The sequence below is a fragment of the Penicillium diatomitis genome (genome assembly GCF_028827545.1).
Source record: "Penicillium diatomitis strain IBT 30728 chromosome Unknown utg000004l_segment0_segment0, whole genome shotgun sequence".
NCBI lineage: Eukaryota > Fungi > Ascomycota > Eurotiomycetes > Eurotiales > Aspergillaceae > Penicillium > Penicillium diatomitis.
The window spans coordinates 4,254,134-4,271,810 of record NW_026623176.1 but is presented as its reverse complement, the minus strand read 5'-3'; the positions used below and the strand labels follow the sequence as shown (position 1 = coordinate 4,271,810).

Here is a 17,677-nt window from a genome sequence, read left to right as displayed (position 1 = left end):
GATGATATCTTGGGTGAGATGCTGCGCATGTCACTCATTTCTACTCTGCCAGGACTTGACTTGAAGGCTTTGCTACTGGCCAACTTGGAGCAATTTGGGCTTTGATCATCGAGGCGTGTTTGCATGTAGTGGTGGAGACAATCATCTGGGCAGACTGACACTTCCAAGGAATCGATCAGCGCGATATCAATACATAAGTGACATTCTCGCCAGGGCCGAGTCTATCAGTCACTGTACGCCTAAATAAGCCAAACGCATACTCGGTGTGTATCCTTCACGCAATATGTCAATAGCACCTACAGGACGGACCGTCGTAAAGACTCCACGAGTCCACGAGTCCACGGAGGCTTTCGTTTAATGTCATATACCGAGGAACGCCAAGGACTTCGGTAAACCAGACCGGGACGACCGAGCCGACAACTTCCCATGTGGATACTGTGGAGATGCGGATACAGCAGGGAATTGGTCGTCACTCATCAATGTATTTATTGCTTTAAACCGGGTCTGCACTTTGCACTTGCAGTGTTAGCCTGGTCAGGTCATCTGCAGGCATCCTCGATCAACTGTACATAGTACAAGGCGAACTGGACCCTGTCGGTAACACACAGTCCAGCTACCGTAGCATCTATTGCTCGCATCAAGAAAGTACACGCTTCATCAATTCATCTTCGCCATGGCCCCAGAGCGCGCCAAGTACACGGACGCGCAACTAGAGGCGTATCTCGAACGCATCGCCTATTCGCCGGCTGACAAGTCAATGCCAAATCTGGTTGAAGAAGCTCGCGCGCGAATTCAGAATTATCCGCTCGAGATCCTGTCAGAGCTACAAAAGCTCCATCTTGCGACGATTCCGTGGGGTAACTCGAGCCTCCACTATTCGCAGCATCACACGATCTCGCTGCATCCAGACAGTCTCTACGAGAAGATGGTAGAGCGCCGCCTGGATGGGTATTGCATGGAGAGCACAGGTCTCTTCTTCACCGTGCTGCGATCACTGGGATACCATGTCTATGCTACTGGCGGCAGGGTGAGCCCGGCCACATCGAGCGGAATTGATACTGGACTTTTTGCCTCCTTGTAAGTAAATTCGAGCCTGAAGAACCGCCGATGCATCTTTTTCTGATATTCGGAGTATTTTTGAAGGGGTCACATGATCTTGATTGTTATCATCGACGACGCTAGATATATGGTGAGCCTTGCCATTCCATGTCTGAAATTAAAAGTGCTCGGAGATTCGTTAACGAGTACGATATAGGTGGATGTCGGGTTTGGCATCAACTGCGCCACAGCACCACTACCACTTCAAGAAGGCGCTACAGCTACTTGCATTGCTCCCTCGGAGATGCGGCTTGTGAAGGAGACTCCAATCGAATTTATCGACAAGTCGCAAAAGATCTGGATTTATCAGACGAGAAAGAACCCCGAGAGTCCATGGCTTCCTGGGATTTGTTTCTCCGAGGTTGAATTCTTGCCACAAGACTTTGAAGCGATGAATTTCTCCGTGAGCCAAAGACGTACAAGTTGGTTCACACACCAATTTGTCTGCGTCCGCATGATCATGGATCCCGCGAGCAAAGAGATCATCGGTCAATGTATCATCTCGGGCAAAGAAGCCAAGAAGCGGATCGGGGGTGAAACACAGACTTTGCAAGTTCTGGAAAACGAACAAGACCGAGTGCATGCCCTTGCCAAATATTTCGGTGTCCACCTTCGGAAACACGAAATCGAAGGCATTCGGGGCTTTGTGTCCGAATTGAAATAGCTTGTTTTGACGTCAAGCACTACCAGAGAGATGGGGTGAATAGATGTGCAGCTCAATGGTATGGTACAGCAGTTGATTCTAAAAAGATATAGCGGCAGAAGGTATGTATCGAGGAACAAATTGAGGGCGCAGGCATAAGGGATTGAACATTGCAATTTTTGATTTAGAAAATCCGTTTCTCGACCTGGACCATTGATGTTAGGAGTCTGTGAAATATATGGGCTCCGACGCCGCATCTCTCTTCCTCTAGGGATACTCACCTTCCACGGCTTGCTGACGTCGAACCCGGGAGGTGCCTGGTGGTTGCTGGATTGCCCACGCAAAGAACCAGTAATGCGCAGGTCGCGCTCCATCACTATGGACAACAGATGGGTCAGCCGCGCCCGACCATGACTTCGCCAAATGCTCGTTATCCCTTCCCCATTTCCTTCTAGCTTCCGCCGGATGTTACTTACTTTGCTGTACAAAGGTTAGTCAATTTGTCCGAGTATTGTAAATTCCCGACCGGAGCCCACGGATGGAGAAGCCACTTACCCTGTCCCAGAGGTCTCGGTTCCAGCGAGGCTTCTTGCCGTCATTGGCAAAGCGCTTCACAACGTACAGGCCGGCGCCAGTGACGCCGAACATCTGCAATGGCTCATTAGTTTAAAGCTCGGAGGGAATCAAGCAGGCCAGACGCACGCCGGTGATGATCGCATAAGGAAGGAGGGCCTCGAAGGGAACACCCATCTTGACTGACGGCGCAGGTTTGTGGTATGGACGAGAAAGAAAGAGCAACGACAATTGTCAGTCAAGAACAGGACTGGACTTGTCACCGCGTAGCAGGTATCAATTCGCGGAGAAGTTGAAGGTGGAGGGGAGCCAGTCACTGGGCGGAGGTGTTCAAGGCGAGGTCTGCGCGACCTTAATCGGGTTAGTGCGCCTGACTCAGCCGCCCGCGACGTCGGACATTCTAAGTGCCAAAGGGGGCAGCGCAATGCGGCTTGATGGCGAGAGAATCCCGCTACTACAAGTGCCTGAGTATCCGTTGCAAACGCGTCGTTTGTTTATGGTATAAGTCACAGGCATATTTGTCTGGTGCCCGCTCTCATTTTGACGCCTCTTGCGACACATTTCCACTCGCCAACTTCGCGAGATCATCAATCCACCTTCGACCTGGATCCTTAGCTGCGCTCAACCTGCGCCTCCCGCCTTTAATCTCAAGCTTGAATCCCCCAAGACGCGCCCGAATTTTTCGTCAGCGAAGAAACGTTTGGAGCTTGCAACGAACCCCCATGTGCTGTCGGAGCATCATCAACACGAGCGGAGCGAGACTCTTAGCTTAATCCCGCCCGGCCTTCGTCCTCAAACAAAGACCCTCGATCGCCCCAGCGCATCCACCCTAGAGTTTGACTGCGAGGAAGAGCTGGCGACTGTCGCAACACCCAGTATGGCGGCGCCGGTGCCGCCAGCGATCGATGACCCGGATAAGCTGGACCCTCCTGCCGATCAAGCAGACAGTGACATAGACGCCGAGGGAGAGGAAGAAACAGATCTATACGATATGGACCAGCAATTACAGCACGCAGTTCATCAAGCATTCTCGGGCGAAGTCGCGGAGGAAAACGTTGATGCGGTAGTACATGGTGAAATACCGAGCCCCAGGAATCGCTACGGACAGCAAAATGGCGGGGACAATGATGAAACGGAACCAGTCGGCGCGGTGAAGCTTCCCAATCTCGAAACGGATGAGCATGATTCGGAAGGTGGCTCAGAGAACGGCGATGTTGAATCTGAGACTGCGGATGGCGAGGTCGATCCTGCATTTGAGGAAGAAAATCGACGCGCAGCCTCACAATTAAGCGAGTCCGAGTCAGGAGCCGACGATGACTGGGAAGGGGAAAGCAACGGCCATGAAGACGTCGAGATTGAGAATCCCAATGCAGCTCTTTGCATGTGAGTGACGGCAATATTCAATTGCCCAATACACTTCCCGACGACGAGTGTCAAAATGCTAACTAATTCGCCTAGCTTTTGCACACAAGACGAGGAACACGATCCAAGTGAGGATTTCGAGGAATGGTTTACTTGTGCAGTTTGCGGAGATCATTGTATGTCAGGACTTACCGGGCCTAAGCCCAGAGAGACAAAGCTCCATTTATATCCCAGTTTCCCGGGTCAGCGGCTGACTACGTTATGCAATAGCTCATCGACAATGTGCTCGGGAACAGGAAGCTCATAATGAACTTGAAGGTACGGACGAGCGATGTTTTGAGATCCCACTATTTGCTAATATCACCTGCACAGGGTCTTGGAGATGTCCTTCATGCGTCCAGAATAATCTCCAACCTGACAACTCAGAATCACCAACAACTTCCAAGCCCAAAATGACTCACCTAGCGAAGGAGCTACTTCCTGCCCACTCAGGGAATGAAGAGGAGGGTTTCCATTCGATATTTGACAACAACATCAGTGACGAGCTCTTGAACAGCTCACGGTCACTTCGGAAGAGGAAAGCCTCATCGATCGAGGCGGAAGAGCACATCCCAATTCTAAGAAAGCGGCGACGACACAATGACCTTTCTGATTTCCCACCCCCTGCAGATGGTGTTGGGGATGAGAAAGTCCACGATTCGGGATCTCCTGCTCGGCATATGCGGCCCCGTCGAACGCGCGCTGTCGATCGCGAGCATTGTCGAGTGGTGACAAAACAATCAGGCAAATTGATTCTGAGCTTTCGTCTGGACGAGAGTAAAATGACCAAGATCTTGAGTGGTCAAAGCCGACCCTCGCGCAAGAAGAGGAAACAGCCGCAGCTGCCAGCAGTGCCGCAAGAAGTGCAAGCCCATTTTGCGCCAATTCCACCACCACCTTACAACAATTACTACCAACCCTTCCATGATCGCGAGATTGACGAATTGAAATCAAAGCCTTACGGTGGTATCCTGACCGAACCGGAGGCTGACACATCCAAAACTTTGCCTTTGCAGGCGGACCGAGAGAAGTTTGAGCAGGCTCGTCAACGTGCAGAAGAGGAGTGGCAGCGAAGAGTCCAAGAAGAGGAAGCCAAGGGGGAAACGACGCCTACAGCTTCACAGAAAGTCTCCGGGCCCCCATCGAAAATCAAATACATCAATTTTGGTGGATATGAGATAGAGACATGGTATGCGGCTCCTTACCCAGAAGAGTACAGCCGCAACCGAGTACTCTACATCTGCGAGTTCTGTTTAAAGTACATGAATTCGGACTATGTTGCATGGCGGCACAAGCTCAAATGTCCCGCAAAGCACCCGCCCGGCGACGAGATTTATCGGGATGGCTCAGTTTCGATCTTTGAGGTGGACGGCCGCAAAAACCCGGTTTACTGTCAAAACCTTTGCCTGCTGGCCAAATTATTCCTTGGCTCCAAGACGTTGTACTACGATGTCGAACCATTCTTGTTCTACGTTATGACCGAGTGCGATGACCTGGGCTGTCATTTTGTTGGATACTTCAGCAAGGAAAAGCGACCCAGCTCCGCTAATAATGTTTCTTGCATTCTTACCCTTCCTATTCATCAGCGCAAAGGCTACGGCAACCTACTCATCGATTTTTCCTACCTTCTCACACGCATCGAAGGTAAAAGCGGATCCCCTGAAAAACCGCTGTCGGACATGGGTCTGGTATCTTATCGCAACTATTGGCGTTTGATTTTGTCTTATCAACTTCGCGACCTTAAAATGCCAGTCAGCATTGCGGACCTTTCTGACCGCACTGGCATGACTGCGGACGACCTTGTATCTGCCTTGGAGGGACTACGTGCTTTGGTGCGAGACCCGGTGACCAAACTGTACGCTCTCCGTCTCGACAAGGATTACTATGAAGAAGTCATCGCCAAGTGGGAAAGCAAAGGCTATGTTCAACTGAATCCCGAGGCACTTACTTGGACACCGTATGTCATGGGCCGCAACAACCAGTCTCATTTCGATAGAGCGCCACTACATGCGGTCGCACCTCGCGATGACCATGAAGACGAAGACGAGGAGGAACTGGGAACGGGGGGCGTCGCAGATGAAAACGCGATACCGGGTGGGAAAGATACCGATGTTCTTGGGGCTATCCCCGGGCCCCCTTCAACCGCTATGCTTTTACAAACAAATGGCACCCACCAACACGAACCAGATTGTGAACCACCAGAGCCTGCATCACCTCCCGACCCAGCAGCCGGCATTCCACCTTCTCGCTTCGAGATTTGGCCTCCCATCCATGTTCCTGCAGCGTCGAGGAGAAAGCTCGGTCGTCCATATGGCAGCCTGAGAGGGACCATCTCTCGTACACCTCAGGCAACAAGAACAAGTGGTCGCAATACACCGCGCCGTGCTTCAGCGTTACCTGGATTAGTGCCCAATACGAGTACCCCAACTACTCGTCGAGGTCGGAGCGCTATGGCACTGGGATCTCCAGCGCCAGATGCCACGCCAGTCCAGGCTAATGGTCATAGTAGAGGCGAAGATGAGGAAGATCGTATTGAGGAAGACGGACCACATGATCCAAGTCTGGAAGAGCTTGGCCTGGTGGTGGATGACAGTCGATCGTTCGACGATGTCGGGTCAACCCAGATAGCGCAGGTTCAGGCGACTGACGGCAGCGGCGAAGTACAAGATGAGCTTCCTATTGAGTCTAAAATCAATGGTACCGAGCACATCGTTTCCGAGTCCAGCAAGGGTCGGGATAACGAAGCCGCGATCCAACAACCTCCAGGTTCCCCCCAAACGCCAGAGAAAAAAAGGTCATCGAAGTCCAAGTCGCCACAATCGTCCCCCCAAAAGTCGGAGGACAAGAAATCTGCGTCGCCTGTCAAGTCTCCTCAAACTGTCAGTCGAAAGACGCTGATTGAAAAGGTCGAAGTGGTGGTTTCAGCCGAGCCCGAACCTGCTGCACGCCGCAACAGCAAGATCAGTTCGGCTGACACCGCACGCGATGTGGATTCAGATGTCGATGCCGAAGGCGAGGACGATGACCTGGACGGTGAATACGAAATGGACGGTGATGTAGTGATGGGCCAATGAGCCAGACGAGCGGGCGAACCACAGTGGCATTTCTCTTGTTGATGATCATGATCGAGTCTGGAGGCGCCAATGATTTCCTCTCGCCTTTGCGATGTTTTATTGCATCAGGACACGGCGTTTCGTCTTTTGATTTCCTGCTTGGCTTGAGGCGTGTTCTTTTGTGACAATTTATTTTGCATCAAGACCACGCTGGATCGGGGGCATGTTTGTGTTCTCTCTTTTTCTTCCCACCTGGCGGCTGGGCAAGATGGTTTTCCTCTGTTATAGCTGGCCTCTCGCGATACAAATGGCGGCTTCGGACCCTGGGAGGCATCCCAGCCGCACGGCATGTATGTACGAGAGATCTTGACCTAGTCAAACTTTGAAACACAGCAAATCTTTCTCACGTGCATATTGCCCTGCCCGATTTATTCTGTAAGCCAAACACTCGGAGCCTGGCTCCGCATCCTTCCAATGATTATAAGTACACCTGATGTTCGTTGATTGATGATAAACCTTGGGCGACGAAGAAGGTATTTTTACATTACAGTCTTTATTCGTTTCCTACTGCCTCGAAGAAGTCTCAAAGTAGTAGGATCTTGAGAATGGGCTCTTCGGTGTCTGGAAACAGCAGAAATTCGTAGTTTGTAATCCGCAGATTGGGCGAGTTTAGCCTTCAGGTATGACGTTCTACCCACTTGGGTAGGCAATTAGATGTAAGTTAGTACCTAATTTACCTGCACATCGATAAATGTGGAATCAATTCATCGAAGCTCTGGCTCCAATGGGCAGTCGCCGAGTCAAATTCTTTCTCTTCTCCATTCCGTCTTCGAATGCTCATACATGTGTAGAGCTCCAAGTCTGGACCGATTCGCACCCAAAATATGACAGCCCTACCAGCGGAGGAGTTTGAACCGCATTATATCAGCGGCAGAAGTGTTTAATTGAATCTCTCCAGTCTTTAGCTTGCCAATCACACGGGTAAACAATGAAAAACCGGAACAGTCGCACAAAGCTATTTACTAGTGTCCCGTGACTTATAGCGTTCCTTCGATTGAACCGTTTTGTCTCGGCAGGCGGACCCGACGGGACGGTACTTCGGAGAAAGTTCTCGATTGAGAGCCCCGTCCTTCCGCGGCAGGTTGTTCCTTGCGAAGATGCATTTTTGAGTGGAGCGCGGGCTTTGGAACTCTGCTGAGCACAAAGCCCGGTCTGTACTACAAATTTCAGATGAGCGACCAAAAGGAACTACTGCATGTGTGAGGAGGAGAGGTGGATAGGTCTTCGTAGATGAGATCAGGTGCGTCCTGTTACAAGTAGTTTGGTTCGCGATCGGCGCAACGCCGCAACCAGTGCCTCCGACTCGGAACAGTAGGTTAGATACCGAAGCAACAAACGACAATTCTGTCGCTGCCGAATTGAAACGTCTACGAAGAGTCTCCTGGCCATTGCATTATTAGCGAGGAGCCAAAGACACCCAAGATTTATAAAGACGAGATATCAGGGGCATTAAGGGTACGGGATCGACCTGTACCATCTGAGTATCCATGGAACGTTCAGCGCCCCCAGGTTTGGGACCAAACCGCGGGCCATGCGTTTAAGCATAATCGTATAGCGTTCCAGCTGGCGAAGATGTTTGGGTCGGAGGAGCCGCTGTCAGATGCCGTGCAGAGAACCGGCCTTTTTGCCTTGTTTCAAATTGTTCGGAGAAGATATTTCTTTTTTTTTTCCTTGTCAGGTTTTTGAAGCTTATGTACATAGTCCCCGATGGATGCTCTGTGGATCCAGGCTAAATCCAGGTACGGATGCTGATGGATCCATTGCTTGTGCTTGGGAGGCAGCATGGAGCCTGGACGAAGGCCTGGAGGCAGAAAGGTCGGCCACAATCTTGAATCCTGCGTAATATTCTCCGGCTCTCTTGGCTCCCAGGTTTGGAGGAGACGAACGGTTGTCCATGTCATACTGCTCTGGTGATTAATTGACTCAATTCAGATTGCGCAGGATTCTCAGTCCATGAAAACCTCTCATCAAATGTCGGAGGTTTACCGAGTCGGTCTGCAAGTCACGTACCACAGGGTCACGGACGCCTCTTTTCGCATGCGCTCGACGAAGCATCCCCGTTTGAATCCCCCGATGGGGACGGGCGCACTTCATGTCCCACCGGCTGTCCCGCTTATGAACAGCAACTACCCGCGCAAGAAGCCTAAGAGGAAGAAAATTCCCGGGTGCCACTTTGTCGTGCGTCAGAGCAGACGAGCCACTGTTTGTTTTGGACTGATTATCCGACGTTCTCCTTCCCCTGATTCAGCATCATTACCGTTATCTGGGCTGATTCGGATGAATCTTGCGGTGGATTTTTGATTATCATGCGCAGGGTATCCTCTTTTTTCGCTCCCATATTGGCGGGCTGTTCGCTCGCCAGCTTCGGATCCTCTTGTAGCCACAGTGGTATGTGTCTGGTGGAGGCACATTGATTTCTCGTTAGCGCGATCAAAAGGAAAATTACGCGCTGCTTGGGATTTTCTTTTCCTTTCTCTTTCCGTCTGCTCTCTATCTTTCTTTCTTTCTTTCGTATGCCTTGACGAAAATTGAATGTCAATCTCGTGAGCCTGGTTTCTTGTTCGGTAGCTCTTCGATCTGCTCACCTGAGTTGTCCGGTTTGGTTGCAATACTCAAGTCATACTTTCAGCCTTACCTTGGCTTATCGAGATCGACACGCCTTGTCCTATTGAAAATCATCACACGCCTCTCTGCGCTCATCGACAAGAAGAGTTCTCTAGACGTCCACTCAGGGCCTCGTCATGATGATTGCTTGTGTCGAGAGTGAAAAGGTCCGAGGGCTTAGCACAATGCAAGCGAGGCCCATCAATCTTGTGTCCCAGTCGATCAGGAAGATCACTAGCCTGCAGTTATGATATGAGCTGGGTAAGATATTTTTTGTCTGACAGTCTTTCCCACTTCAACAGCATGACCACTGGATCATTCTGCCCGTGATGAAAATCTTCCAACCTCAATTCCCGCCAGCGTCCGGACGATCTTCGGAGGACCGTTTTTTCTGTCTTGGCTCAGTCTGTCTGGACGACGGCGGATCCTATCGGCGGGGCCACTAACGCCGCGGCGTTCCTGGAATAAGAAGCTCCGACCAGCGCATGGCTGTGAGGCGAGTTGTCGATCTGATGGCTAACTGGGCGAATGATTGCGCCCTCGCATCCCATCTCTACAACACAACGGAGATTTCGACTGCATCATCAGAAACGCTCGACTCGTCAGAAGCCCTATCGTCTGACAGCAACCCTTGCAGAGGATCACCGCACTATCGACTCCTTCAAACTCAGCTGACAGTACACTCGCCAATGAAGCGTGGCCGTGTCAAAGACTTTCTCTCTCCATCTGTGTTCCATCCTTGTCGAATTTTTGCAAGCAACTCTGAACCGAAACTTATTCGGGAGATACCCTGCGTACTGAAGTACGAACCCGTCGCCGCAATTCCGCACTCTGTCACGATTGATTCCGATCTTCGCCGCGTTTGTCGCTTACTGAGTTGACAATGAAGCCGCCGACACTTTTCGCCGGAGTAACACCCCGCACCCGCTGTTCGCTTTTCTTAGTGTGATGGTTGGCAGTAATCATCGCAATTCAGGTGGCCCCCATCCGAATGTCAGACGTAGGGCGCACGCAAACTCTGCAGCAAGACAAAAACCAAAGAACAAAAGTTTCTTCTGCACAAGTCAAGCCTGGATCTTCCTGGACATGAGTTAATGCACGAGGCCCAATGGGTGCGCAGTTGGAAAAGCCCGGAAGAATGCTCCAGGTGCTGACGCATGACCGTGTCGGCGGATGGACTCTAAGGTCGTGCGCCCGAATCAAATCTGGGAAAAAAAGAACTCGCAGAAAAAGTTCGAGAGAGCGTTCGACCTGCAGGAAGTCCGGCGAAATTGGGATCGGTTTCCAGAGTGTCGGGTCCGGCTGGGTTCTCGATCTCGCTCCGTTGCAGTAGTCACAGGCGCCACAGCTTGCATGACTAGAGCACAATGTGATAGATCGAAGCATGCGACAACAATGAGTGTTTTCATGCTGAGTTTGCCTCCTCAAATGCTGCTCACTACTGACTTTACGTCGACTTCGGATCGGAGTTGTTGCTTTGCAAACTTTCTCACCCCATGAAGGTTTCCCAATTCAGAAGCTCTGCTGTGCCCTCTCTGCGTCCTCTCAATTCAAAAAAGGTTCTTTGGCACTGTCTGAGGACCGGAGTACTTTTTCACACAACAAACCTCGCTCAATCCACAGCCACAGGCAGTCAGATCGATCCCGAACGCTTTACGGCAAGGGTCATTTCCGTGGTCAGTTTCCCACTGTGAACTCGACCTCAAGTCAGATCAGGGGCGGCGGCTCAGGAGAGTGAGACAGAATACCCTGATGGGACGAAGTCGAAAACCTTGAGTGGATGCTTGTGGCGAGAAAGAATCGATCTTCAGCTGCGGGTTTCGACAAGCTCTAGACAAAGGCACGGGCATACCGTGCGCACAGGAACTTGGTAGTTCCTTCTTGCCTGAGATCCTAATTATCACGGACTCTGCGATCTTGGAGGATACTTGGTGCGAGTGTGCCTTGTGATACATCCTTCTTGGACATCTATTTTGTCCGCCATCCAGTGATCTGGGAATGATCTGGCTCTTGGCTTCGCTGGTCGGAATTGCGCGAGTTTGTACTCTCACAAACCACCCTGCGAGGGGCTTCAGAAGTTTAGACCAAATCGCCAAGTCAGATGACCTCAGGCCGACCATCGGTCAGGCTCGGCGCTCAGCAGACTTGCACGCCCTCCTCGTGATCGCACTCAAACCACTTCGATTTTGATTTTGCTTTTTTTTTATGTCATCCCGTCTTCTTTCACTAAAGTCTTCCATCTGAAATTTGGGCTGATCATCTTTCCTCGAATTGATTGCCCCGGTTTCAAATTATCACATCCTGGTACCTCGTGTCGACGGCTCCGCATCGTCTTGTGTCAGGTGTGTACCACAGACTCAGAGTGGGTGCGAGAACAGCGATATTACTTGGTACGCGTGCAGGGCCCGTAGCTGGATCTCCCGCTCGAGAAGCTCCGCTCTTCTGTGACGGCCTTGCAGTGCTGCTGTGCCCAGCCCCGGACGTGACTGGCCCTAGTGCTTTCACTGAGAAAAAGCTAATCAGGCTTGCGCAAGGACATCTTCCCCTCCTGCACGAAATACAGTACTTTCACTGCATTTGGGAGCCTCCCATTCACCGTGAGCCCAGCGGAGTGACGAGCAGTGACGAGCCTAGGTCCATCTCCATTTCTCGGTCGCCTTTCCCCAGATCTTGGTCGAGCATTAGGCCATGCGGCTTGAATCGTGCATATCCTGGAATCCACTCTGACTGGAATGTTTAGACGCCGGAGCTGGGACCGAGTCCACTTGTCGGAGTTCACCAGTAGCTCATTTGCTGTTCACATCCGTGATCCTGGCATTTATTGCCTGTCTAGCCGAGAAGGGCGGTTTGGACGCTTCCTAGACGGTGCTCTTGCAGACGCAGGCCCGGACTAGCTCACGGACTCGAGTCGATCACCAGGGCCACCTCTCTTCTAGCTATCCTGATTCGGTGCCGTCGAGAAAACCTTTTTTCTTTCTTACCATCGTACCATTGCACCGTCTTGCTCTTGCACAAGGGGCTTCTTTGTGGGAATGAACTGTACTGATCAACCTCTCTACTTTTTACTTACTCTTACCTCCCTGGCCCTAGTGTGTTCCAATTTGTTTTCTGAGCATTTGACCCTTTCGCACATCATATTTTCTTGCGTGCATACTGTCCCTTCTCTGGGACTAACCAAGTCTCCGAAGTTCTGACGACGCTCGGCCACCCGGCCGGTTGAATGTGCGCATCATCCCGATCGTCGCCAGCGTCAGTGCCATCAGTGCCACCAGTGTCCACTCCAACCGTGGTAGACTTCGGCGACCCAGTTCAGGCCGGACCTACCACCAGCTGAATCCGTTTCGGCTTTGCTTGGGTGATTCGGTTTTTTCTTATTTCCTCTTCATTTTTTTTTTCAATATCCATTTTGCACGCGACTATCGTTGTGCTCCCTTTTTCTTCCAGTTCCTTGCCGGCGTAACCGCCTGCTGCTTTCGATCGTGGGCGACCCATTCGGATTCACAACGGTCCTCGGCCACTGAAGCCTTCTCGGGCTCCACTCCCCAGCTGGACACTTGAACAGAGTACCTAGTGAACTTACACTACTAGTACTACGACCAACTTGCTCTTACTCCCCAAGTCGGCGTCACGCACGCAGCGTGCTGGCTGAGACCGCCCACACTCCACTGTGTTCAGTTTACACCCTTCTAGTACATGATCACGGTGCGAACAGGTTCTTGAGACGGGGGATTGATCGCTGTTCGGAGGTTCCTGTTGCCTCAATCGCGCCTGAACATCTCGCTTCCTCCCGGGACGGGACCTTTATCCCCTTGCTGCGCCGGCTCCAACCAGGTGCCGGACACGCGATCTCCATTACTCATTCACTCGCCTCTTGTGGCTCGTGCAAACTCTGCGGCGAGACAACTGAGCCAGCGGACTTGGCAGGAGTTTGTCCCCCATTCTTCTCTCTGTGCCCCTCTCTTTTTCTCCCTGCATCTTCCGCCAAGTTCCAACTGCCCTATTGGCTGCACCTTGTATAAAATTTTCAGGTCCAATTTTTCTTCCTTCTCCGCTAGCGTCGACGCGAGGCTGAGACTCTTGAGGCTACTAGTCGATTCCCGACGCTGATTTGCCCGCGTGCAAAATATCGACGCCCAATTGCGGTCCGCGCTGAATAGACTGTGGAGGGGCCACGTCCGGGACCTGCATTTGCTCCTGCAGCATTAGATCATCATTCCAACCGTCCGCACTCTCCGCGGTCGGAAACGCCTAGTCAAGGTCTTGGTCGGTGCTCTCAAGGCTGATCGGGTACTCAGCCAGTATCTCAGAGGATCTGAGAATTTGACCATCCGCGCACCCTCTGTTGAAGCATTATCTGCACCACTGCTCCCGTTGACACTTCCCGGTGTCGACCTGCCTCGTCCCAGAGATCGTTCCGGCCTTATTGCCTTCCGACCCCAGCGATCGCTTCCGCGACTTCCACTGGACTTCCTCTATCGTGACAAAGGTCACTCACTCGCCTAGGACTTGATCTGGCGTCTTCCAGTCGCATTCACTTGCACATTTTATTTCCCTTCTCGTTCTTCCCCTTGGACCATTTCCGATTTCGAATTTCTCTTTTCTGTCGCAGTGTGTCACTTTCTTCCGCGCTCTCAGCTCTGCTGCTACTGGCCTATATTTCTTAAGACGGGGTGCTTTCGTGATTTTCGGGGGTGCTGCATTTGTAGTCATCTCATTCCGTTCGCAGCAGGTACCGTTTGCGGCGCACCCGCATTGGTTTTTCCACCACCGTCACAAATTGACCTATCCCGCGACTTCTACCTTTGTTGCATTACTCGACAATCCAAGGGTCCATCCTCCTATAGTCCTGCTGCTTCATCAAAAGCCCTTGCTCGAGATCTAAGAGGAAATTGTGGGAAATCTCGGAGCAATTTTTTCTTCCAACTGTCCTAGTGGTCTCGATTCATTACCTACGTTGTGACACTCTCTCTCACCCTCTTGACTTCTGCGTCATCAATTTGCCAGAAGCTCTAAACAGATCGCGTGCCTCTGCGGGTTGACTCTGGTGGATTTTTTTGTGCTTTTTGGCGCACATCCGACGGTAGTTGCTGGGTTGCTTTCCATGGGACCTTATTTGTCGTGGACGACTCAACGCTGGTACTGCACCCGGAACGCTCCATCCCAAAGTCTGGATTCGCCTTCCATTCTTCCTGCCTCATCCCACCCCCCACTACAGCTAATCTTTCCATCCACCGCCGATACCACTCGTCGTCTACCATCAAAGTCATCAGTTGGAACCTCCCGCCGTCAAATCTTCATCCACCGGAGCGCACACACTGTCAACGACATCGTGACTCGTCCTGCGCTCTTGAGCTTCCCCGGGCCCATTCTTTTTCCTTGCAATCGCCCTCCTGTGTCCATCCTCATTCCTTGTCCCGTTGCCTTTTTCTCCCTCCCACTACTTGCGCATCCGTGGACAACGCGCTAGTATCGCTCCTCCCGAACCAACCTAACTAATTCCGCCCTCAACTCGAGCTCGTTTCCCCGGTCTCTTCATCCGCGGACTGCTCTTGCCTTGGGTCTTCGCTGATCCCTTAATTCTTTTTGTATCAAACCTTTTCAATTATCTGGGTCATCGGTTCCACCTGTCCGCCTTGATGAGTGCATCGACGTTTACCGACGCCTCTCTTTCGCGCGAAGCTCAGAGGTACGTAGCCAAGACACAGCTTCACCAGCTGGAAATGTCTCCTCCGTTTCTTTGATGATCTTGTCCTGTACTTGTTCGTTGCGGCTCCGTCTTCTTAGACAACCCACGTCGTTGTTCAGTCGCTTGCTATAGTTCCCTGCGTCTTGCTGCTGGTATCTTGAGAGCATGACCGGGTCGCAACTCTTACTCGTTCATCCAGGGAACTCCACTGACCATGTTGTCCCACACCAGTTCTGATTTTGATCTGATCATCCGCCAGCAGCCCGACCGGGCGCGCGTTGCTGGGGGCAAAGAGAAAGGTACGTGATGGTCTTGCATGAAGCACGTCCGGTGTGATGATCTTTGCGGGTGACGGTAGTCAACGCACCAAGATCGTTGCAGCCCCTCGCAGAACGGATGAGACCAGCAACGTGGGTGCTGGACTGAGGGGAAAGAGGACTTTTGGCGAGACGTGCTGGCTGGTGATGTACTGACGGGCACTGACAGAGCGCAAACCCATCGATCCGCCCCCGATCGTCCAGCTTCGGGTGCGCGAAGAAGGCTCCTACCTGGCCCAGTAAGTAGACTGCTACACGATGGTTTGTCGATGACCTTGGGTGCTGACGTTCTCGACAGACACTATCTGCAAAGTCCGTACTACTTCATGTGCTGCAGTCTGTACGATGCCACAGAGGATCGTCCGGTGCCTGTTGCGCCTTCTACAGCTCTAGCGGGAACGCTCGTTTCGTCTCTTCACCGGTTGAAGGACGTGGATAATAGCGGTATGATTTCCCAGGTCGGACGCTTTTCACTTGATCTAAGAGTCACTGTTGCTGACTGTGGGTTTAGATGGTGGGTTCTTCGTGTTCGGCGACTTGTCGGTGAAGATCGAGGGCGAGTTTCGTCTCAAGTTTACCCTCTTCGAGATGCGAAAGTAGGTCATCTGCTATCCACCTTTGAGATCCGGAAATTGACGCATGCGGCTAGGGATGTTGTGACATACTTGAAAACTGTCATCTCAGATCGATTTAAAGTCTCGCCGCCTAAGAACTTTCCCGGAATGATGGAATCTACCTTCTTGTCGCGGTCTTTTGCAGATCAAGGTGTCAAATTGCGCATACGCAAAGAGCCTCGAACGATGATGTGAGTTCTGACGGAAGCCCTTCTCGAATGGCCTCAACAGTCTGGCGCATTTTACCGGGAGGTGTACACTAGAACCTTCGGGATTCAATGCTCACGGCATGTACCAGGAAACGGTCTGCGCCTCGTCCCGATGAATTCCCTCAGACGGCTGCGCCTCGATCACCTGAACGTCAACCGGTGCAGATGACGCCTGCTGTATCTGGGTTTGCGGCCTATCCTGTATCGGCCACGTCTCGCGACTACAGCCAGTACTATGGAGCACCTCCCGTCAAGCGCCATCGCACGTCGATCGACTACGGGCGACAAAATATCTACGAACAAGATCCTCGAATGGCGGCTCGTCCGATCGATCCATACAGCCAACCCACGCCAATGTACAACCAGCAAGCTGCCTACCAACAACCAGCAATGCAATCTTATCAGACAAGTCAGGTGGTGCCAGACTATGGGGTTCGTCCAACAAACTGTTCTTCCAAATTCGCGCGCGGCGCGATTCTCCAATTCTCATGTCATCTTGTTTACTGACATTCTTTGTGAATTTTCACCTTTCAGATGTCATACGGCCTTCACCCAAGCGCCGCCTCAATGTCGCAAATGACTGACTCATCTGGTCAATCCCGTCCCAGTCAGCAAGCCTCAGTTGGGCAGATGATGACTATGAACCAACCTGGCACACCTGTACGGCACCCCAAAAGTGAGTATTAGATGTGAAAAGCTTCGGGGCTAAGACTTGTCTTCCTCCTTGGAACGGATAGCAGACACCGGACTCTACCGCAGCAATGATGGTGCATGGCTACCCTCGATCCGGATATCAAACGCCCGAGGCCACGACGATTCTTCCTCCATTACAGCGCGGCTACAACCCTGCCCCTAATGGATCCGGTGCACGCGGCCTGTTCGAACAACCTCCATCGGCAACTTCGATTCTCCCTTCGCAGATAGGACCTGAAAGTAACCGTTATGGCCCCGTGAACGAAAGTCCTCAGTGACCCGAGACACCCGCGATTGCCTCATATATCTATCTCGGTGATCACGAACAGTGCAATTGCAGGACTTTGAATTCTACGACCGAAACGCTTGCCGGTGGCCGCTGTGTCAAATGCATCAAATCTACCAACAATCTCGACCTTCTTGTCTCTCCTTTGTCACTCAGCCGGGCTGTTGACCTAGACGGTTACATCCTGGCTTTCACTTCCTCTACTTTTTTTTATTATGAAACTTGCTTTCCTGTCTGTCTGGATAGACGGAGAGACTTGCTAGACTTTGTGCTTTTTGGGTCCCCCTCGACATGACTTTACCGAACGAATCTGGGTTCCATTGGTCTGGTGCTCTGAAAGTTGTTGACTTTATCTTTTGCTCTGTTATTCTTCCTCGTTGAGTAGTTGGCGCTGGTGGAATGGATAAACTCGAAAGAGCGGACGGAGGCTTGAATCCTTT

The 17,677-nt window shown here is 51.7% G+C and overlaps 4 protein-coding genes across 4 annotated transcripts; 3 read left to right on the top strand and 1 right to left on the bottom strand.

The window, feature by feature from the left end:
* Positions 1-673: 673 nt before the first annotated feature.
* N7539_004608 (arylamine N-acetyltransferase family protein) lies at positions 674-1,762 on the top strand (the record flags this gene model as incomplete). The annotated part of the gene is made up of 3 exons (XM_056934210.1): positions 674-1,077; positions 1,144-1,189; positions 1,256-1,762. The coding sequence occupies 3 exons, from the start codon at positions 674-676 to the stop codon at positions 1,760-1,762; spliced, it is 957 nt and encodes a 318-aa protein (XP_056791751.1).
* Positions 1,763-1,925: 163 nt separating this feature from the next.
* N7539_004607 (NADH dehydrogenase [ubiquinone] 1 alpha subcomplex subunit 1) lies at positions 1,926-2,491 on the bottom strand (the record flags this gene model as incomplete). The annotated part of the gene is made up of 5 exons (XM_056934209.1): positions 1,926-1,946; positions 2,023-2,117; positions 2,218-2,221; positions 2,297-2,389; positions 2,444-2,491. The coding sequence occupies 5 exons, from the start codon at positions 2,489-2,491 to the stop codon at positions 1,926-1,928; spliced, it is 261 nt and encodes an 86-aa protein (XP_056791750.1).
* Positions 2,492-2,738: 247 nt separating this feature from the next.
* N7539_004606 (uncharacterized protein) lies at positions 2,739-6,789 on the top strand (the record flags this gene model as incomplete). Its single annotated transcript, XM_056934208.1, has 5 exons — positions 2,739-2,813; positions 2,898-3,697; positions 3,773-3,852; positions 3,947-3,994; positions 4,049-6,789. The coding sequence occupies 5 exons, from the start codon at positions 2,739-2,741 to the stop codon at positions 6,787-6,789; spliced, it is 3,744 nt and encodes a 1,247-aa protein (XP_056791749.1).
* An 8,279-nt stretch (positions 6,790-15,068) lies between these two features.
* Positions 15,069-17,229, top strand: vosA (the record flags this gene model as incomplete). The annotated part of the gene is made up of 9 exons (XM_056934207.1): positions 15,069-15,118; positions 15,350-15,417; positions 15,605-15,674; positions 15,734-15,879; positions 15,947-16,031; positions 16,085-16,240; positions 16,348-16,690; positions 16,793-16,934; positions 17,018-17,229. The coding sequence occupies 9 exons, from the start codon at positions 15,069-15,071 to the stop codon at positions 17,227-17,229; spliced, it is 1,272 nt and encodes a 423-aa protein (XP_056791748.1).
* Positions 17,230-17,677: the final 448 nt, after the last annotated feature.